This window comes from Alligator sinensis, unplaced genomic scaffold, assembly GCF_000455745.1.
Source record: "Alligator sinensis unplaced genomic scaffold, ASM45574v1 scaffold775_1, whole genome shotgun sequence".
Classification (NCBI taxonomy): Eukaryota; Metazoa; Chordata; order Crocodylia; family Alligatoridae; genus Alligator; species Alligator sinensis.
Genome location: NW_005843115.1, coordinates 80,699 through 103,591, shown reverse-complemented (window position 1 = coordinate 103,591; position 22,893 = coordinate 80,699). Strand labels below are relative to the sequence as shown.

At 41.0% G+C, this 22,893-nt stretch overlaps 1 protein-coding gene across 1 annotated transcript in view; it reads left to right on the top strand.

Moving 5' to 3' along the window:
• Nucleotides 1-599: 599 nt before the first annotated feature.
• Nucleotides 600-22,893, top strand: part of LOC102383995 (phosphatidylinositol 4-phosphate 3-kinase C2 domain-containing subunit gamma-like) — a gene marked incomplete at its 3' end in the record, with an annotated part of 97,886 nt that continues 75,592 nt past the window's right edge. The window contains exons 1-3 of the mRNA XM_025193864.1: nucleotides 600-636; nucleotides 10,011-10,164; nucleotides 16,145-16,987. Of these exons, the coding sequence (XP_025049649.1) occupies nucleotides 16,403-16,987 (585 nt within the window). The remainder of the gene's footprint in view (nucleotides 637-10,010; nucleotides 10,165-16,144; nucleotides 16,988-22,893) is intronic.

Here is a 22,893-nt window from a genome sequence, read left to right as displayed (position 1 = left end):
ATCCACTCAACAATACCTCGACCTAGCGTTGGTTGCTAAATGCCTGTTCAAAGAGAAATGTCTTGCAGCGCTTCATCTGAAAGATGACCAGGATCAGGCTTTGGCATCTCTTAGTCCCCATAACAGCTGTGCTACTGTAATGGCCCTTGCTCCCCCTGCAGAGGTCCAAACCAAGAGTGCTTGGCCTCATAATTGTGGGACTACAATATTGCCTTAAAGTAACTTCCACAGTCCCCATCTGGTATCAGATGCAACTTGTATAGACAAGAAGATCTGAACCTAAGTATCTAAAGAAAAATGTAAAGTAATGGTAAATCCTGAACTTCAGTTCTATTGTGGCACCAGGGTGAGACTAGTAGTTACAATTAAACCTTGTTAAGGACTCTTAAAACATGTAGAATCACAAAGTCATGCTTGTTAACTAGTGCTAAGTGCCCTGTATTGTCTTAAAGTTACGCCAGTTGAAGTGAGGATTTTCTTTGAATTGTGTAAACAAGCTCAACTTTGCTTAGCCACTAATTGTTCAGGGGAGATCAAATGTTCAAATTAGTCCTCCAGCATCCCAGAAGGCACTGCCTCTCCCCCTGCTCCCACCCACACCCCTCCCTGATTGCCTGGACAGCAGAGCAGCTGCTGGTGAGTAGGGAGAGGAGCTGCAGGGGGAGGACAGAGTGGGCCAAGTAGAGGAGAAAGGAGGGGAGTTGCTGGGGTTGGAGACCACACACACACACACACACACACACAGCACAGCACAGCACAGCACAGCACAACACAACACATGATACACAATCCACAAAACAATACACAATGCACAAAATGCACACCACATTTGCCTACACAATGCACAGCACACTACACACATGAACGGCAGTATGTGTGTGTGTGTGTAATCCCAGTGTGCATCTCCAGGTGCTACCCAGCAGTGATAGGGGAGGGGGTGAGGAGAGAGGCTTCCCACTAGGGCTGTACAAAGCTTCAGGGGCTGATTCAAATCGGAGAAGATTTGGCCCAATTTGGTGGTTGAATCTCCAATTCTGAATTGAATCAGGACCAATAAAAGGGTCTGAATTGATTTAAAGCTCTCTGAATCTTCGGAAAAGATTAGGAGACTGATTATTCAGGCAGTCCCCGCCCACTGCAGCAGGGAACTGGAGCCAGACTCGGAGCTGGTAAGTAGGGGGCAGGGGAGGGGGGGCTGCACCAAGGGGGACCCCTGTAAGGCCCCATCCCCCTGCCTGTTCCCCCAGCCCCCCGGTCCCTGTTAACTCCCCCAGGCCCTCCACCCCACAAGGCTGCCCTGCCTGGCCCAGCTCCCAGTGCTTTAAAAAGAAGCTCTGAATCATCATGTGCTGCCCAGCCGTGGGGGGCAATCCCTGCTGCCCCCCCCCCCACTGCCCCATGCTGCATGGGGGGCTCTGCCATGAGCCCCCTAACTCCCCCCTCTCCTGTCCCAGCTCCTTCCCCGCCATGGCTCTGCCCCGCCCACCCCACCCCAGATCTGGCCCTTCAAGAAAAGAAACCTGAAAAAAAACCTGGTCTCAACAGCTCCTGCAGTGGCTTTGGGGGGTTCATGGAAGAGCTCCCTGAGCCCCCCCAAGTGGTGGGGGGCAGTGGGGATCCCCCCTGCAGGGCAAGAACTGGTCAGTTCAGGGGGGGTTGGTTTTTTTTTTCTTTAAGGGCTGGAGCTGGAGTGGGCAGGACAGCCATGGGGGGTTGGGACAGTGGGGAGGAGTTGGGGGGGCTAATGCAGAGCCCCCCCATGCAGCATGGGGTAGTGGGGATCGTCCCCACCCCCCACCAGCAGCACCAGTGAGTTGTGGCTTTTTTTCAATATGCTGGGAGCTGGGTCGGGCAGGGCAGCCATTGCTGGAATTGGGAGAGTGGGTGGGGGATGGGGCCTACGTGATTCACAGATTCAGCAGAAGCCAAATCTCCGAATCAGATTCAGCCAAATTGATTTGGGACAGTGATTCAAATCACTGAATCAAATCACTGTCCCCTGAATTGGCCAAATCTGAAGCAAATACTAGCCACTTCACACAGGCCTATTTCTGTGTGTTAATGCTAGACAGCTGGCAAGTAGGGAAGGCATGAATCAAATTTGAGAGCTGTCACTCATACCCCTTCTTGCCAGCCCTCTAGTGACAGCTCAGGGCTGTGCACCTTGCAGAGGTGAATGTGGATATTCTACATTCAGAATCCTGAACATGCCACTGCTCCCAGCATGTGTTAACTTTCCTAGCAATCTAACATTTCTTAAAGTTAGCAGGTGCTAATTGTAATAGGTAAGCATACACTCTGTTGAATATTTTGTGCACAGATACCTATTCCTGTAGACCCAGTCCAAATGACAGGTCAGAATGCTCCAGCTCATTGGACAAATCTTGATGTAAGTTTTTTATCTCAGGAAGCTCAAGTCCTCTATCTATAAATCAATATAGCATGGACAGATAGAGGTACGTTTTCCTTACCAAGCCTCTTTAATGGGCTTCAGCCTTTTTCTGAAGGGGCCGTGTGGAATATTTGGCAGTGCCTAAGTGACTTAGAAACACAGATCTTACCAAAACTCAATGAATCTTTGTTCTTAATCTATTTAAGTTGCTTCTAAAAACCTAGAAAATGCCTCTGAGAGAATAGTTCAGTCTCTATGCCTGTGTATACCTTGACCTCTCAGCTAATATCAGCTGAGATGCCACATATCTTCCCATTTCTAGAGATGAGTGGCTGATTGCAATTTAAGTTCATGGCTTTGTGAGTTTACTTAAATAGGTGTATGCATTTGCTAGTGCTTTGGTTGCAACTTGCTGAAAGGCCACGTAACACAAAATATTGGTTTATGATGCTGGGATTTTGGGCCCTTCAATTCTTAATTTCTGCACATGCTTTTCAGCCACAGTATCTCATTACCCTGCAAAGTTTTTCTGCCACAATATTACTAAGGGAGGGTGGGTGAGGCACCATCCCCAGGTACCAACTTGGGGGAATACATAAATAACAGCTACAGCTACTGCTGGCCTGGCATCATTGCTAGCAGCCCAGCTACTGCCCTGAGCACTACCGCTGCCCTGAACACAAAACTGCCTAGGTAGGCCTCTGTTTTTCTGCCTTATTGAAATGCATCTATTCTAATGAATGTAAGTAGCTATGCATTAAACCATGTAGGTCAGAGAGATGTGAAAATTCCCCCAGCCAAACATCTGCAAGAGCATCAGGTTTTCTGTATACACTCTGCAGTAGTTATGGGAAGTGTGTGTATGTGTTGGGGGGGGCCTCAGTTTAAAATTACCATGAGAAGGACTTTTATCACAAGGGTTCAAAGGGTTAATAGAAAGTGGGATTTTCATTGCATTGTGCATGGTACCTATGCTAGTCTCAGTTTAAACTTTTTAAAGGACAGGTAAGAGGAGAGAGAATTGAATGCCTGCTTTATATATGGGAGAAATTGTTCATTCATGTGAATTGTTGACCTCTGTCATCCTGCCAAGCTGACTGGACCCATGGGGTAAGCTGCTGCTCAAGTACTGGTTTCAAAAGTTAAAGCTACCTGGGGAGTACTTCAAAAGGACATTGCCAAGGTTGGTTTACCCAAAATCTGACCTGTCATTTTTCCCTCTCCCTAAATCTTCTTGAAAACTTCATGTAACTCTGTTTTTGAATCTTTTCTTGTTGTCCGAAACAAAACATTTCAATTGTTATTGGAGGATAAAGATTAGAAGAAATCCAATATTTGCAGCATGTGAATACAAATGTGACAAACAAGGGAATGAGATTCTAGGTAGCTACAAGAAAGTGATGGATATACATTCTTTTCATTAACTATTAGAAATGGTGAATTAAAGATTAAATGGAGGGGAAAATAATAATAAGACAAAGGAAAGTTTTTTAATAATTACACTTCTAATGAAACCAAAGTGTTTTTTATTATTTTTGTTATTTTAATAGAGCCTAGCTGCACCTTACACATAGACAAATATAAATGCGGGGACCTGATGTACTCTAAGGCAATCCCTTTCTAAATTGTTTCTTGGTAGGATGGATTATTATTATAAAAGACTTTTTATAGTAGTTCTATTATGGTAGTGCCAGAAGACTTAATTAGTAGTTAGTCCTGCTGAGATGCATGCTACACACAAGCTCAAAGATCCCTGACCCAAGGATTTACAGTCTAATTGGAAATAAGATGCAACAAGTAAATGTAACAGTAGGAGTTGTGGTAGGAAGAGAGAGTGAAGAAAATAAGATCATGTGCTTAGACAAGTAGCTGCTGTCTACTTTGGTTCCAGTTGTTCTAATCCAGAATTTAAGGCTCAGTATTTCTGAGGTTGACATCTCACTACTTAGAACCCTACAAAAACTAAGAGGGGAAACCCGGAGAAATAATGTTATGCAATTATATAATATTCTAATGCACATGAGAGCAGGGTTAAATCTGAGTGTTCACTTCAAAGTTCGTGGGTTTTTCTCTTCCCTTTTTAACTTACCTTTTCAGGTAAATGATGAAGTATGTTTCTCATTTCTTCCTTGTTCTTAAAAACTTGCAAGACCTGATATACTAGAAAAATATCTTTCCTCTCCCCACAAAAATCCTTCCCCTGTATCTAAGATAGACATCCTGCACTCTTTCATGGACATAGATGGCCTTGCCAATACAGGCTACTCTGCTGTTAAAGAGGAGGTTAAATATAGATACCACTTCCTCCTCTAATGCTAGATTAATGACCACAGAGAAATTACTAAGGCCCTGGAGTCAAGGTAGAAGAGGAGTACTTCTCCAGCACAATTTGGCTATGTGGACTGTTCATGGGGAACAGTGTTTGAATCTGAAGTCTCTGAGAGGTGCATCATGTTCTAGTAGAGAGAGCATGGATGATGCTGCCTGTTAAGAATTTTGTTTTATTTTATTTTATTTTAACTCCTTTTAAATATACTTTTTATTCCACTTTGGCATTCTGTGCCCAGCACTCATTTTTCATATGTAGCAAAGACAGTGAGAAACCAAAGCAGCACTAAAAAAAAATTCTGGTTAAAAGACATTTGGTCTGCTGTCAACAAGGCTATTTAGTCTATTACAACTGTCTGTAGCTAATTGTATAGTTATGGTAATAGTGCCCTCCAGAGGAATTTTGAAGGAATTCAAGGAACTAACAAATGATGATGTAGATGTGGATTCAACAGCAAAGTGCTATATCAGTGGTTCTCAACTGGGGTTCAACAAGACTCCTTTAGAGTTGCTGCAGTACAAGTGTTGCCACCATGGTGACAGCCAGCTAAAAGTGTCCTATGTGTGGGGCTGTGGCATATACACACTCTTGCTGTATTAGGGCTCTCTGGTAACCCTAAAGTGTGACAGGAGAGCTGGCTTGGGCTGTAGCCCTTCCCAGCCTGTGCCCTCTCCCTCCAATACTCCTCCCAGAAGCAGAAGAGTGCAGGGCAGTTCCATCCTTGTGCCTTTGTTTCCGGGAGAAGTATGTTGCGGGGGAGCCAGACCAGGAAGGATTACAGCTTGAGCAGACTCTCCTACAATGTTTTAGAGTTATCAGAGAGCCGTAACATGACAGGAATGCGCGCATGGTCCACAACCCTTCCTGGGCTGCCTGTGCAGCAGGCACACACAGCAGTTTTACCTGGAGGCAGCAGCACCCAGTTGAGAAGCACTGAAGTAAACGGAGACAACACCAATAGTGGTTCTCAACTGAGGCTGTCCCCACATTTGAAAAACAGTGAGGATGCCCTGATTCTGAAAAGGTTGAGAACCACTGTGCTATATATTTAAGAAATGTACTTGAAATTTAGCAGGGAAAAGTTTGTGCTTCTAAAGGGTTTTGTCTCTCTTACAAATATCACCACATTTGTTAACATGGTTACAATAGATCGCTCCATAAGATGGATATGAGTATGAGGGCTTCATAAATCCCACTGATTTCAGGGACAGAGCACAAGGATGACTTGGTGGAGAATCATGTCATTGTTTCTAACTTGCAGTAAGATGGATTTTTAAAAGGTTACAACCTCCATATTACGTTGTCTCAACTTCAGCTAGGGTTGCATTACAATTCTGAGATGTTACAAATTAACCATTGCAAACAGCAATAAATGCACAGTCCCCCAAAACAAAGCTTATTTTTAGCCCAAGCTAAAAATGTACGTAAAACTGTAACTCCATAAACGGGTTACACAATTAAATATTTTAACTTCTTACATGTTTTCATTGGCAGTAACTTTAGGGATTTTATCCAACAAATGAAAAAATGTATGTACAGGTACTTGGGCAATACATATCAGCAATGTCATTATTGGAAATCAAAGCAATGTCTGTAATTTGTGCCATCAGAGATTTTCTAGTCTTTTCTTTTAAAGAAAATGGTGGTTCATTTCCAATACACTGTGACACTAGACTTTGAAAAGACAGTATTGCATACATGATATCTTACATTATATAATGGAAATCCAGAATGCTTCAGTGCGGGATACCTTAAAGCCAGACTTTCAGACATGCACTGGAATTTCTAGGTTTGGGGGCTTTTAAACCTATGGATAACTAAACAGGTAGTAAGTCAAATCCAAATTGTTTAAGAAATTGCAGTTAACTTTTTTATGAATCTGTTTTGAGATTGTAAATGGCACAACTGTCACTTCTCAATAAGTCTCTCTGTAACAGGGCAAAGGCTCAGAGCCAAAAATTTCTGCTAGATCTATGTTTCTCATTCCCATTAGAAGAATGGGAATGGGGGTGGTCATATAAGCCATGGACAAGTTTTTATTTCTACTGCTGCAATAGCAATTTTTCCAAGACAGGAAGTATGCAGGCATTCCAGCCTGCAGACACCCCTACCTTTGCTCTTCATGCCTTCACCAACCCTGAACAGGGCTGCAAGTTCAGAATAGGATGGCTGGTTTCCTCCTACTTTTCTTTTTTCTTTCTTTTTTTTTTTTTACTTCACCTAGGAAATTTTATCCAGAATGTTATGCTAGGATAACGTTAAAGTTATGTTGGCTGAGTCTAACATTCAGGAATTATGAAATCTAACATTGGAAGTCATCCTTCATCTAGTGATTTGCTACGTGAATGTTCTGTAAGCTTTCTTCTTTTTTTTTTTTTTTTCTTTTTCCTAACATGATATCAGGTGCTGATGACATGTCCTAGTTTCTGACATTGTTCTACTCAGGTTTTTCCACTTATTTATCTATTCTTTTATATAACATTTCTCTGGGTTACCCTCTTCTCTTCCCAGGTGGTATGTCTGTTATCACTTAACATGTAAGTAACAATGATGGTATTTTTAAAGCTCATCCAATGCATATCCAGGGTTGTTACGCTCTAGTTGATGTTTTGAGTTGATTGCTTTCTACGGAGTTTCTGACATTGTAAGTAATGGTTTTCAATGAATTCTGAGAATATTCAACAGACGTATACTTTGGCATGAGTTAGCTTCTTGTTTCCATTCTGGATTTTTAGGACTGCTCCACAAGAGGAGGACTTCTGCAAGGCTTTTGACAAGGTTTTGCATGACCTTCTCATAAACAAACTGGAGAAATGTAGGCTAGATAAAACTACTACAAGGTGGATAGATAACTGGCTAAATAGCTGCAAGCAAAGGGTAATTATTAACAGGTCCATGTCAGAATGGCAGGAGGCTTTAAGTGGAGTCCCACAGAGGTCTGTGTGCAGTCTGGTGTTGTTCAACACATTAATTAATGATTTGGATGCTAGCAGAGAAAGCTGCTTAAGCAAGTTTGTGTATGACATGAAATTGGGAAGGATTGCAAATACATTGAAGGATTGTAAATGCTGTGGATATGAACACAATTCAGAAAGATCTCAACAGATTGGAAAGCTGGGCTGGAGCTAACAAGATGCAAGGTGCTACCCTTCAGGAGGAATAATCACAGCCACAAATATAAAATGAGTGACATCTGGCTGGATTGCAGTACTAGGGAAAAGGACTTGGGAATCTTGGTAGACCACAGACTCAATACAAGTCTGCAACATGATGCAGCTGCAAAAATAGTGAATGCAGTTTTGGGATGCATCAACAGAAACATTAGATTCAAGGCAGTGGAGGTGATAGAGGCTCTCTACTCAGCACTGGTTAGGCCTCATTTGGAGTACTGTGTAAAATTACAGGCCCTAAATTTTACAAAGGATATGGAGAAGTTAGGGTCCAGAGGCAGGCAACAAAGATGATAAAGGGCTTGGAAAGCAAGCGTTATGAGGAGAGGCTGAAGAGGTAGCCATGTTCAGCTTGCAGAAAAGGCAGACAAGGGGACATGATAGCAGTTTTCAAATACTTGAAGGGGTGCTATAAACAAGAAGGAAAGCACCTGTTCTCTCTTGCTGCAGGGATGAGGATGCAGAGCAGTGGCTGGAAGTTACAGAAAAGTAAATTTAGATTGGATAGCTGGAAACACTTCTTCACTGTTAGAACAGCGAGGCAATGGAATTAGACTGCCTAGGGAAGTTGACTACCCGTCACTGGAGGTGTTCAAGAAGAGGTTGCATAACCACTGGTTGGGGATGATCTAAGCATAGCTAAGCCTATGTTCTACCATGGGAATTTCTCATACATCTGGGCTTTCCTAGTTTACCCCTCCCCCTACTATATGTGTGTGTCAGGGTGTTTTTAAGCCTTCCCAGAGATATTGGCTGCTGGCTACAGCCAAGGCTGGGATCTTTGACTGAGGTCTGCCAATCCTTCTGCTGGTGTAAAAGCCAGAGGTTCCTGGCTAGAGGGCCTTGCCCTCCCTGCTCAGGATCAAACCAATCACTGTATTTCAGGTCAGGAAGGAATTTTACTCCATGCTCAGATTGGTATGGCCAGGGGTAGGGGTAGGGGGGAGGTATTTTGCCTTCCTCGGGGGGTGGGGGGTGGGGAGGGGCTCTACCCAGGGCTTCTTGACAATATATTGACAACATTTCATAAAAGCAGGACATGAGTTGCTGTAGTCCCCTGCTTTACATGTGGCAGATTAGGGTGTTAGGTATGTGCTATGTCAGGGTTGACAGCAGTCTTATGTAGAGTTTAGGTTATGGTTTGGATAGAGATGATCTGCCTTAGGCAGGGGGTTGGACTAGATGACCTCTGGAAGTCCCTTTCATCCCTATTTCTCTATGACTCCATCAGACATGATACCAGTCCTGATCATTTTACTTGCCCAAATCTTTTCAAGTTTATATAAGCTGTTCGCTGCCAGCTTGCCATTCATTGTATGACATCTAGTAAAATATTATTACCATTGTATATCTCACTCCCTAAACACTTAAAATGACTAACTTGTAACAATTTTCTGTCTACTCCGATTATTACTTTTAAGACAGTTTTTAATTATGATCTCTCAGTCTCTCAAATAATCTGACAATTTTTTCCACAAACTTATGCTTGCATAACAAATGTGTAAAATCACATATTGATCTGAATATTTAAACCAAGCAGTTCCTTCAAATCAGTTATATTTTTTTTTTTTAAATCACAATAAACTGTTGTTGCACCTCATATGGAATGCAAGTAAAGTTTTTAATAAAAAAAGTTTTAATAACGAACACCATTCTGGCATGGGTAGTCATCCTAAATATGCAGTTAAATTAGCTTTGTGGTTTTACGCTCAGTTATATCTACCTCTCTCCTGTTGGTTTGCAAGAGATGATGCACATGGTTTACATGGTGCTGGTTAATTTTTTTTAAAATAAGGGATGAAAATAGGTTTTAAAGAGGATGCATTAGTTATACAGAGGGCATGGGGCGGGACAGGGATGAGGTGTCTGCATAGTTCCATTCTGGTTCCCTTTTCCCACTTAAGTATTGCCTAGGGCTCCTGCCTGGCTACACCCCCCACCATCATTATGTTACTGCTCAGCTTTACAGCTCTTTTCATGGGTAGATCCAGCATATTAAGGGTTATAGGAAAGTATTGGACCTACAAGGTCTTGCATGGAAAATAGTCTGCAGAAATTGCTGTGCAGCTTGTCTTAACACTATGTTGGTATCACAAGATCATGTTTTATATTTGTACAGTACATGATATGAACAATTCACAGAAGGTCAACAAATTCCTCTGAGTGCACTAGAATGACAAAGCTGAATTTCACAGAAAGCCATTGAGCAGACACACTGGACTGAGTGATGTGAGAAGAACAACATAAAGAAACACTGTCAACAACCACAAAAGGTAAGAGAAATAAAAACAAAAGCACAATGGTATAGAAATAGCCCTGAATCAAAACCATTGATCAAACACTCCTGAACTTCAGGAGTTTGGTTTTTACTCTGAAGCCTTCTTACTTGGATCTCTTCCTTTCTGAAACAGTACATACATTTATATAACGTGATATTTCAAATCTGCTAAGATAGCTTTCCTTGAATCTGTCATGCCTCTTTCATTTAAATTCCATCTTTAGGATATATGTGCCAATTTTGTTTTGCATTTCTATATTCACTTTCTTGGAATCTATTTTTTTTGTTTTGTTTTGTTTTGTTTTTTTAAGCTGGAGTCATTCATACCAATGATAAATGAACCACTCCATAATAAATGCTAGTTTCCTTGTAGAGTTCAAAGTACAAAAAATAAGAAAACAAGAGGAGGGATTAACATCCATTGTCTAAAATGTTCAGTCCTTACTAATTCTGCATATTGCAGGGCATGGCTTTCAAAGCAGCATTGTTCAAATATTGAACATGGATTTTGTAACTTTGCTTTGTATTGAGAGCATGTAAGAAATGTACAGGAAATTATTCTAGGTAAAGTAAAATATACACATTTCTTTTCTTTGCCAGTGAAGTTTTGGCCCTTCAGCTGAATGACTATATGGGGCTACAGTGGTGTAGGTTGTAGCCGTGTTGGTCTAAGGACATAAGCAGACAAGGTTCTTTGGGTGAATCTGATACCTTTTATTAGACCAACTTAAATAGTTGGAAAACATTTTTTAAGCAAGCTTTCAAGTTCAAAAACCCTTTGTCCTGGATGGAATGAAAAGTAAAGAATCCAGAGGCTGGGCTGGTATGTATAGGGTTATGCTCTTCAGAATCAAAAAAACCTTTCTGCCCTCTCAAGCAAAAGTCTCCCACAAACTTAAGTGGGTAATACATCCGTTTCCTTTATGGCTCAATCATGTTCTTGCAATGGCTTGTACTTGTATTTTTCTTGATGTTATCATTAGTTATTTCCACTAATGTCCTTGTCATACAGTTGAGAGAATCTAGGTCCTTTCTCTTTGAAGCTTACAATTTAGAGGAAGAGACAGGAGGATACATATACAATGTAACCAAGTTATCCATGGCCCACATCTTAGTAACCTATGTGTGTTTTACCAATAATAATGTGTTGCACTTGATCATTTTTTCATCCCAAACTGCAGTTCAAAAGGAATGGCACGCATAGGATTAGGCACCCTGTTTTACCCAATGGGTATCCTAGGTACCTGACTACATGCATCAATACATAAAAATACTAATTCAAGCAAAATAATATCACAGGACTTACAAAGCAGTGTCTCAGCTACCATAATACTTTTCCTAAAAGGACAGTCTTTGGACAGGGTGAGATATAAGAATTTCCTTTGAATGTTGTTTTCTGGTTCATGTTTCTTTCATCAGTTTTGATGCACTGTGACAGTAGGTGGCACTAAAGAACAACAACTTGAATTGAAAGTAGGCTGTTGAAAAAAATCCTTAGTCTGGTGTGAGCTTTGTTAAATTTGACTCCACAAATTGTAGAGATATTCTAGTGCTGGCCCTCTGCATGTGAACATTTTATGCAGATACTCTGCTGGCAAGAGAATGGAAGTGACAAAGGATGAAAAGCTGACTTTGTGGAATATGCCTGTATTTCACTTTAGAGCATAAACAAAGCTCTTTAGTCTTTATCGGCAGCTGGGATTTTACCACATTTATCTTTTACACAGAAAAAAGGTCAAAAGTAAAATCATGATTGTGTCTTTCCTTAATAAATTATTTTAAAATAAATGTTATTAAAAGTAATACATTTGTGTTAATTAATTGTAATTTAATAAACTGCTCTGGACCAGCAACATTTTTGGATGTGAGAAGAGGGGTAGTCCCAGCAGAGGGTCTTTTGTTCACTTTCTTTAAATTTGGGGAGAGAGGAGAACAGAGAAAATCATCAGATCTCATCTATGATGTTAAGTTCCCCACTGCCAGGGGATGACCTCTCACCCAGCTTCATATCCACTATTAAGTGGTGAAGGTATGATCAGGAATAATGTATTAATAATAGTAATAAACAATGACAATAAAATACAATTCAAATTTTTGTCCTTGCATAAATGCAGTGGCCTCCCATTTATTTCCTCAACAGCCTTAAAAATGTTCCAGGGCAAAGTTTTCTTTATAATGTTCAATTTCATATCCTGTTTAGTTGCTATCAGGTAGAAGATAGCTGTAATTAATGACTAACCTTAAACACTTTAACCTCATGTGTTCAGTAATGCTGCATGACCTCTCCTAAGCAAAACATTGTTTAGTGTACTGTATCATACATTCCCTAAGAAAATTATTTTTATTCATGTAAAACTTTGCAATGGATTAAGCTCTAGGTTTAACATGAATTCTTAACATGTTTATAAGTTAGATGAGCTATACATTTTAAGGCACAGTCCTGCAATGTGAAGTATGAGTATGTACAGTCTCTGTGAAGCTTTTTGCCTGTAGCAACCAACCTCTGTTTCTCTCTTTGATAGAAAACAACATGGTCTCCCCTGCATGGGGCCAAATTTTCTGGCTAGCATAGGTGAGGTTCCCCACCTGGCCTGTCTGACTCTACTAGAAAAATGCAGAGCAGGAATCCCCTACTGAGATGAGCCCTCTCTATTAGCTGACCATGTGGCAGAGGTATCAGCCATTCCTGATTACAAGAGGCAGGATTTCCTCTCAAGCTATAATGTCAGTGATGCAAACTGACCTATAAGCTGCATGATCTTGCTGAAAGTGGAAACTTCTGAATCTTATTGCAATGCAGAAGTCCTTCTAAATGTGAGCTTTTCTGAGACCTCTGAGTTGGGAAGTGCACCTTGATTTTTATGCACGCACACACCCACACACATACACTATATATAGAGAGTAAGTTTAATTCTGTAAGGTGTTTCAGCAGTATCTTTAAAACGAGGGTTCCCAAACAGCATGAAGACAGCAAATAGAAGAACAACCCATTTCTCATTCTTGTCACTTGAGATTTCCCTGGGGGAAGAAATGGGAGAGAGTCATCAGCTCACTAAACCTGTTAAACAGGAATGAAAGCTTCTAAAGAAAGCTTCCTGCCTCCTTGAAATCGAAACTATGTAGTTCCCCTGAGCATGACTGTGAATGAAATGAGATTCGATGTTCTTCCAACAAACTATGTATTTAAGGTAAGAGGCTGTAACAAATATACTTAGAGATTAGCAAAGAGCCCAATCTTTGTTCAGGTAAAGGGTTGGGCCCAAATAATAAAAGTGCTTTATTTTAGGATGTGCTGCCATTGTCACTTTAAAATATGGAAACTATCTTTTATATGCTTCATAAGAACTACAGCATTGTGGTATTGCATAGAGTAGTCAAATTGCATTTTTTATCATAAGCATAATGATATTTGGATTTTTTTCTTACCCTCAGATCCTAGACCTGAGTGATTATGCAAGAATATACATTTTCATTTAAAAGAACAAGGAATTTCTCATCTTCATTTCAGAGGAAAGCTTAGAAACACAAACTATGATGGCTCAAAAAGCACAAGTCAAATAAAATGAACCCAAATCATTGTCTTTCTGTGGGTTTTTTTTAATTATTATTATTTCATGGGGCGGGGGTTAGCCTGCTCAATGAATTGTCAATGCTTGGGGCTATCAGTGCTGATACTAAAATACAAGTAATAAACAATGACAAATAATAGGCCAGACTTATGTATGGTATTTTGGACCATGGTTTGAGGGCTAGGGGTGGGAGTTGGCCCAAATTCTGAATCTGATCATTCCAGGAACTGAGCATCTGCTGTGGGGCACAGAACAGGCTTCAGCAAGACACAGCATGCTGAAATTCTATTCTGAACAGCTGGTTTTAAACATTTGCTTCAAAGAGAGCAATCAGTATGTGTTACACAGAGAAATAGAATTTTTATGTAGTATGCTCCAAAAATGTATGTGTTACGATTCTTGGCTACAGCACTGACCTTTTGTTTCAGCAGAGAACATGTTTGTTAGGAAGTTGCAGCCTCATGTGACACTGGTGCAGGATGCGTTACGTCAGCTTTGGGATGGCACTAGTCATCCCAAAGGGACTGTCTGTCCACTAAGAATAAAGGAGTGGAATATGTTGGCCATATCTTCCCCAGCCTTTAGTGCAACTGCTGCACTATATGATGATGGACCAAGTGGTGCTAGCAATGAGTCGTCTTAGCACAATTAAAAAATCCAGAACATTGGATATGAAGTGGGAGGTAACATTTGTGTACAAGCTTGATGCACACACAGAGATTTTCATGTATATTATAGCTGAAAGAAATGTATCCAATGTGATATAAAGCTTTGATTTTTATGGCAACATTACTCATGACATGAGGCACACATGAAGGAGTTGAGCTAGTCATCCCACAGATCTGCTGTTAGACATTAATAGCCTTTATACCATTATGTATTTTATGTTGCTAAGAGTCTATTTTAGAAATGATTGAGTTTTAAAAAGGGGTTTTGTATTTTCTATTTCCCTCTGCAGTCTTTGAAGTAGTAAGAGTTTTTTTTTTTCCCATGAAATTTTCTATTTTTCAAATTATTTCACTTCTTTTCAAGGGGGAAAAGTCTAAAAAAGGAGGAGAACATTATATAACAGGAGAAATATAGTTTATTTCCTTTCAGTTTCTCACCAAAAAAAAAATTGACCAGCTCTATCACAAAGATTTCCTTTGGTAACTATCACTTGAAAGAATGCACAAACAAAGAATGAGTGAGGGGCGAAAGGTACAGTTCAAACTATAGTGATGACAAGAGGTCCCTTTCAACCAATTTCACTTTCCATTCCTCCTAACTTCTGACTCTGGGTGATTAAAGCTTGAGTTTAAATGGATTTTGGCTTTGACTACATAAAAAAAAAAAAAAAGTCATGATGAATACCTTCCACTGTAATATAGATTTTTCAGTGCATGGCACTATAATCTAAGCTAATACACCATAGATCTTAGGAGCATATTGGAAAAACTATTTGTGGTACTCAGCCTCAGCAATTTACAAGAGTACTTTTCATCTCAATGGCATCTCTCTCCTGAAAGGGAATAAGATGTTGTTATATTAAAGCATTTGACACTATAATTTAATGAAAATTTAATTGACAATAAGTTGCAATGTATTTTATTTGAAAAATGCAGCAAACACAATTCACCATATACTGTGTCATTGTGGCCATTTGCATTCTTAGGCTTTGATGATAGACTGCTTTTGCTGTTGTATCCAACTGGGGACCAGAATATGCAGCCAACTAATGTAACCCCAGATGTTTCTGAAACCTTGTTTGTGTTATATGTCTGTATATTTTTCTGGTCTTATCCTCGATGTATTTCTGTTAAAAATCCAAGTTAAAAAACTGGGGGGGAATGGCTTACCTTGGCTTGCTGATATTTTATCTTGGTTTACATGGTAATTCCAAATTGTGTGTGTGTTTAATTTTTAAAGAATGGTTTTGGGGTCAAGGACACTGATTTTATTGCTGACTTTTTAATTGACTCACAGCATGACCTTCAGCTCTCTGTGCCTCAAAATACACCTATATAAAACTGGTATAATAGGTGGAAGCTTTCAAAGACACAGTAGGGAGCTGGACACTAGTGAGTCTTGCAGTGATATTGTGAAGCTGCCTAGTTGTTTGTAAAGGGTATGAGTTCCTTGAATATAATGTTCCATTTAAGTTTAAAATAACCACAAGAAGAAGAAATGTAAAAAAAAATCTTTGGAAACTGCTGAAATGGATATTTCAGCCTATACATTTCTAAGGATGATGTAATTTCTATTCAGGAATTTAGTAATAGCTAGGTGGGTCTTGTCACAAAGTATCTAGTACAAGAGTGAATATCATCTGTGGAGAGCACGCTAATATTAATGTCACTTGTACAATTTTCAACACATTGGATTATTTTGTTTGTTTTTTTAATTTGACTTAATTTGTTGTTTCAGTGAATGATACCATACATTATGCAGCACTAGCAACTGTGACTTGGGGGAATTTTACCATAATCCCAAAGTGTCAATAAGATTCATAAATTGAAGCAGCTATGGCGCACTTTTGGAAACCGCCTTTGACACACGAGGAGTTAAATAAAGAGCAATATGAGGGGCAAACATCTTACTCCATGTATCATTTTGTTCCTGCTAGCCAGGTCAGCCTAGGCCTGGATCATATAGCTGGTGAAGTCAGCAGTGAAATGTCCTTTTATGGTCCATCAGATTCACATGTTCCTGAAGAAACTGAGTTTTTTCACATCAAACTTATTTGACTTAAATGCAACAGAACAGCATCTTTATGGAGTAAATCAACCTCGGGTTCATGGTGAATTTTACTTTGGAAGTCCTGTATCTCCTTGGCAACAAACCACAGGGCCACCAGCAGTTGGTTTCAGACCTTCTTTGTTACCAGGCTGTTATAACTTCAGTGTTGAAGATTCCTACCCAACATATCCCCTCGAAACATACTACAACTATGATGCATATAGAAGAAACAGCTCAAGTCAAATTGAAGGCGAATTTGGCTCAGTTGTGGAAGAAAATGAGAACAAGTTGAATTTCCATATAGGCTTTGAACATTCAGATGCTCAGTATTTGATGTTCTCGGGTGATGTGTTACACAGAGAAATATCAGGTGATAGTCCAAATGGACAAGGAATGAACAATAGAAGTGGGGATGCCAGGACTCCTTTCCCTATAAGCTATGGAGAAACTTACTTAACAGACTCTTCCACAAGATTTACCTTGGACCCTCTCTGGCCCAGCACCTCTGAAAACTCTATGAACAACAAAGAGGTATGTGCACAATTTGTTTCTGTCCAAAGGTTGGACTTTGTGTATTCATCCACTCTTGTGGATAACTGCTCCCAGTTAGTATATGGAAATGGACTTTGGTTTTGGCCAAAATACAGTGGAGAATGAAAACTGGGAAGCTTTTTCTTGTTGTTCTTTCTTCATGGCAGTAATTTCCTGTAGTGTTTTTTACAAGTGAAAAAGGAAGCTATTCTCAAGCAAATAGTACCTTGATGCTTCTTTGTGATCAGTTGAGAATTTTTTTTTTTACATCTTTAATGCTTTCAAACCTCCCTTACATTAGTAGAATCTCCCCTCCCCCCCCCCCAAAAAAAATAAAAAAAAAATTCTTGAACATTGTATCAAGCAGATATTTTTTTTTTTTTAAGGGAAGGAAGCTCTCAGTCTAATGGGGATTTTATACTGGCTGGATCTGTGTTCTGACTCATATTTTACTTAACAGTGTAGATACATATCTCCTAATGTCCCTATTAAATAAAATCTTTTACTTTTATTTGAAAGTAATGAGACCAATCTTTCCATTGGTGTAAAGTGAATTAACCTACAGATTCCAATAGAGCCACACTGAAGGACAGTAGATGAGGATGAAGATGATGGTCTGACAGGGTCCAACAGGTTGTAATGTAAATCTTAAGGTGCTTTTAGACCTTTACTGTTATTTGGGATTTGGGCTGTGCAAAGCTTCAGTCACTGATTTGATTTGGTAGAGATCCGGCCCAACTTGGTGGCTGAATCTCTGAATCCAAATTGAATCAGGAGACCCTTTAATCTCTCTGAATTGAACCGGAACCCTCCAAATCGATTTGGAGAGATTTGGAAAGATTCAATGATTTGGATATAGACACAGCTTTAAATGTGTTTTCTACATATCCCTAGGTACCAGATTGTTTGTGAATACTGAACATGCTGGGCCCCCCCCTGCATTCGCCCCCCAGCTCAGTGACTGGTGCCTCCTGGGTCGGGGGGGGGGAACCTAGGGTCCCCCTGCAACTGATCACTGAGATGGGAGGGCCTCCCAATCACTGAGCCGAGCAGATGCTGGGGGGGCAGACCTGGAAGTGGACTGGAAGTACTTCTGGTCCACTTCTGGGTTTGCTGCCAAGCATGCGCCCCCCCTCCCCCTCCCATGCTCCTGTGGGATGCTCCATCCACCCTACCATCTCAGCATTTATGACCCATGCCTGGTACCTTGAGGTATGTAGAAAAAACATTTAAAGCTGTCTATGGCTGAATTGCTCATACTCTGAATCAGCATCGAATCTTCAGATTTGGATTCAGCCAAATCAAATCGGGAACAGTGATCCGAATCAATTAATCGAATCACTATCCTTGATTCATGCTGAATCCAAATTGAATGGGGCTCATTTCGCACACCCCTAAAAATGCATAACGCCTGGTGTGTTAACTGAGTTTCAGAATATGCTGAAGCTGTTTCACTGGGGAGCCAGATTGCTGGTCTGGCTGAGTTGTCCTGTTCCTGAGAGGTTTGGCACAACATAACCTGTCTTGACCCTGTTCTGCTTGCATTTATGTATGTATATTTCTGAAATAAATACATCTACTCTAGCTGTAGAAGCTGGATCCCTTGTTGATACACTTTAGCTTTAGCTGTCTTTTTGAAGCAAGACCTTTATCTTTATCTTTTCTTCTATCAAGTGCTCACTGCTCCACTGAGGGCTTTGGGGTTTGTTTTTTTTAATACCCTTGTCTTCCAGGGCTTCATTTTTCTTTTTGCTGTTTTATCTTTCCTTCTCTTTTTTGTGGACCCCTTCTTTCCCAGAACCTGGTATATTTCTTTTTCTTGGCAAAGGGGAAATGACACCCCCTCTATATCCTCTCCATGGGGACCATTTTAAAACACTGTGGGAATCCTGAAATAGCTGACAGGATATTTTTGCTACATACATATAAAAATAAAGCCTCAGTTTACCCTGAAGCACACACCAAAGATATCAAAAACCCTAAAGCAAAGAGAAAGTAAATTTGATTGTCTGTTTCTGATGCCCCAGCCTGGAGCCCTAAGAAGTAAATATGTATTAACCTAGAGGGCTGTCAGGAGAAGTTCATCATTAGTGACTCTTTTCAAACAGTTTGGGCTTGATCCTGGTAGAACCTGTGCATCTCTTGTCTTCAGTGGGAGCAGGGAGAGCTGAACACTAGAATCAAATGTTTGGGGGCTAGGGTTTACTTTTCTTATTGTCCAGGTCACACCACTTTGGGAAAGGTTAGAATCAGACTGGGTTTGCAGGTTTTGGCTTAAGTACATCTCAGTCACCATTGAAAGGCTGCAGAAAATCTGTTTCTCCTTAGCCAGAAAGACTGCAATAACTGTATAAGTATTAGGTGGCAGTTTTTAAGAGTAAACATCATAACACTCCTTTAAGAGTCTGTTGGCAGTAAAATGGTCTGAGTTGAATATCTGCATATTCTTTTGGGGATGGGAGAATGCAGGGGGTGGGGGGAACTCAATCTTTTCCAAGGAACCTGGAGAGTTAAATCATGTCAAGAATGCCCTGAATGAGTGATACCTCCCCACTGTCAAATGATAAGTGTTTATAACTAAGATAATTTGTGTGGGGGAGGGAGATGGGATAAAGAAAGTCAGAGGCAAGGAGCTGTGTGGGTGATGTCTTTTATTGCACAAACTGTTTACTTGGGATGGATATAGCCAAAAATTGGAATATGAAATATCCTTCCTCACATTATCACTCCAACTCTTGAGAAAATTAGTAATTAATAAATAAACATCATTAGGTAAGGCTACCCCTTCCATTCTTGGTATCTCAGCAATAGACTTGGCACAGATTTCCTGTCCAGGTTGTAAGTGGCTAATGAGGCAATTAATCACTCTTGTTCTTACCGTGTCTCACTATTGTACTCTATTGAAGAGTCCAAAGTTTGGACTGATCTGCCTCTTGCTCCAAAGGACATACCTATCTCTCAACTGACATAAATATAGCTCAGGTGCTATTTAGGAGTAGGAAGGCCCTCATTGGAAGACTTCAGACATTTTTCTTTTTGAAACTGAAGGCACTAAAGCATTGTATTGTAAAGGGGGAAGTATTGTAAAGTAAAAAATAACAGAAGAAAGTGAGATATTAATGAAGAGATCAAATAGACTTGAGAATGGGGTTGAAGGGAGTTCAGGATGTGGGATGGGTTGAGGATGTTAGAAGAGGACAGCAGATAAGAAACATAAACAAAAGTTTCTCTGATGTGGGGATAAGAGGAAAGAACTTACGATGGAAAAGAGAGAAAGAAGAACACTTTATGTGATTTCTCAATTTTTCTCTTGAAAGAAATCAATAAAATCCTGTGTGGATAAAGAAGTGGAAGAAGGGAAAGGTTGGAGGCATAAAGAAAGGTTGGAAAAGGCAGCTAGTATTGTGGGCACAGGATTCATTTAAGTTAGAGAAGTAGAGTTGTACATCCATAAAGATGGCACAACTAAATGAGAATAGAATGAATGGAGAAGTTGGCCCTATCATGAGATTCATACCTGAGAGACAAAGCAGTAAGAGAACAGGAGCAGAAAAGTCAAGATTGTGGTTGGTGTGATGGAGCTTGCAATAAGAGAACAGTGCTAGAAAGATTCAACAGTGTTGGAGAATGAAGAACGGAGAGAATCAAGTACCACAGCAAAAGAAGGAAGTCAGGAAGAAGATAAATGGGAGCAGATAAATCTTCAACTCCAAAGACCTAAAAGTTCAGACAACTGCATGAAAGAAGCTGAGGGTCAATGGTTACAGAGAAATTTAAAGAAAGAGAGGAGAAATTCAAGAAAGAGAGGTGGTAGGTGAAGACTACATTAAATAAATGGCCCTTTTATTTAATGAGAGAGGCAATAGGATGAATGTAAACATAAGGGTTATTAAATGTGCACCCATGTGATAGGATAGTTCATCACCATGGATTCTGGAGTATTTGAGCCTTGTTACACATTGCACTTTGAGCTCCTCAAATGTTGATCAGTGTTAGTGCTAGCTCAGGTTTGGAGAGGTTACACCTTGGCTAGGGACAGAAATGACACAAACCAGTATAAGTGATCAGAAACCAGTTCAGATCTGTAACACAACAGAAGTTCAGTGCACATAAACCACTTTCAAAATGGCTAAAATTGGTTTAAGATAAACCTGGATGGATGTAGTATCAGACGTAAGTGATTTAGGTTAAATTGATTTATTGAACTTCTGTCCCAGATCCCCTCCAGATTCAAATTAACTTAGTCTCTCAGCATCCCAACATACTTTGCATCTCCCCCACCAGTCCCCCCTCCCCCCCCTCCTTGCAAGGTGGGCAGGCTAGTGTTGGCCCAAGCTGTCTGCTCCAGCCAAGCAGGTAAATGTGCTCTAGCAGCCCCCTAGCTTCTGGCCCAGGCCACTGCAGATATGTGGCTGCTTTTCCAAAATCAAAAGTGAATGTCTGTTGGTTCAATCTATGCAGCTTAGACTAACCTGAAAAAATTGAATTGATTCAGCCTTGGGATTTTTGACTGTCTGTGCTTAGCCCTTAAGGCTTAAAATCTTCTCTGATTGTTCCCTTCTTGCACATCTGTGACTTGTCACTGTAGGGCTGGTGAACAGAGGCCTGACTAATACTATAGACAAGATTCTATCCCTGCTCTGGGTTGGTATGTGTGAGAGATGGGTTGGGCAGGGGGCAGGAAAATGAAACTGGGAGGTAGATAGTTAAAGGGATGGGGATGAGTAATGAAATGGGAGGTGGAAAGGAAATGGGGGTGGGGGAAGGGTGGTGAAATGAAGAAAGTCAGCCACTGAAGGATAAAATAAAAAGAATTGAAAAAGAAATAAAGAGGAAGTAAATTAAAGAAGCTGACATGTTTTAATAATTGTGATTTGGGATTGGAGTGTAAGGAGTGCTGGTCATACTTCCTGGGGTAGCTGGAAGGACACATAGGTGGCAAAAGAAAATATTATTTGGGGGGATTGAGGTGGGGGGCTGGTAAGCATGTGGCAGGGGTGCTGGGCATGACAGTGCAGCAGTGGGTTGTGGTGGCATGTGTAGGATGTTGGCCTGGCTAAATGCTGAGTGTTGCCAGGCACTACAAGATAACAGCACTGCGGTGCTGCTGCTGTTGCTGACTGTCACAAAATTTGTTTGGGGGGACTAAGCCCCATTAGCCCTAGCTTTCTGCTGCCTAGGAATAGTGAGGAAAGGCACTTTTGGGGGAGCTACTGCCCCTGCCCCAAAAGGAAGCCCCAGCTCATGGGGACCCAGTCTAGCCCCATACCTTATTTTCCCCCACAAACCCCACTAGACCCCATTCCTGGACCCATCCATCCCCTGCAACCAAGCTAGCTGACAAGTGCTCTGCAGGCTGTTTGCACAGGGTTGCACTCTTGGAAGTGGGAAGGCATACCCCTGGGAGGAGAGTGGGAGTTGACTTGGTGTCACAACCAACTCGTGGGCAGTAGAGTTTTTTTGGGGGGAGGGGAGGAAAGTTTGTCCATACAGAACAGGAGGGTGGGGGAGTGGGCACTGTATCCTGGGATGGTGGAGGACTACAATTTGGGCAGATCATCTGTGTGGGGTGGCCACAAGCTGAGTATAGAGTGGCCATTTGTCTGGTTTTATAGAGGACGGTCCAGTTTTCTAGCCCTCTGTCCTCTATTGACATGAAACTGGATGCCTTTATGTATGTCCTTGATTTTTTTCCCCCCCCGGCCCCCCCCTCCCCCTGACACTAACACCGTCATGGCTGCCTGCCCCCGCCACCACTGTGGTAGGCCAGTAGGGGGTGCTCCTGCATTGAACCACGCACCTCACTGTACATGACTACCTTTCAGGATCCAAGTGCCTCCCTGGGGGTGCCTCTGGTCTGGCCAACCCCCTTCCTGGAGCACACCCACTAGCCTGGGGTAAAAACT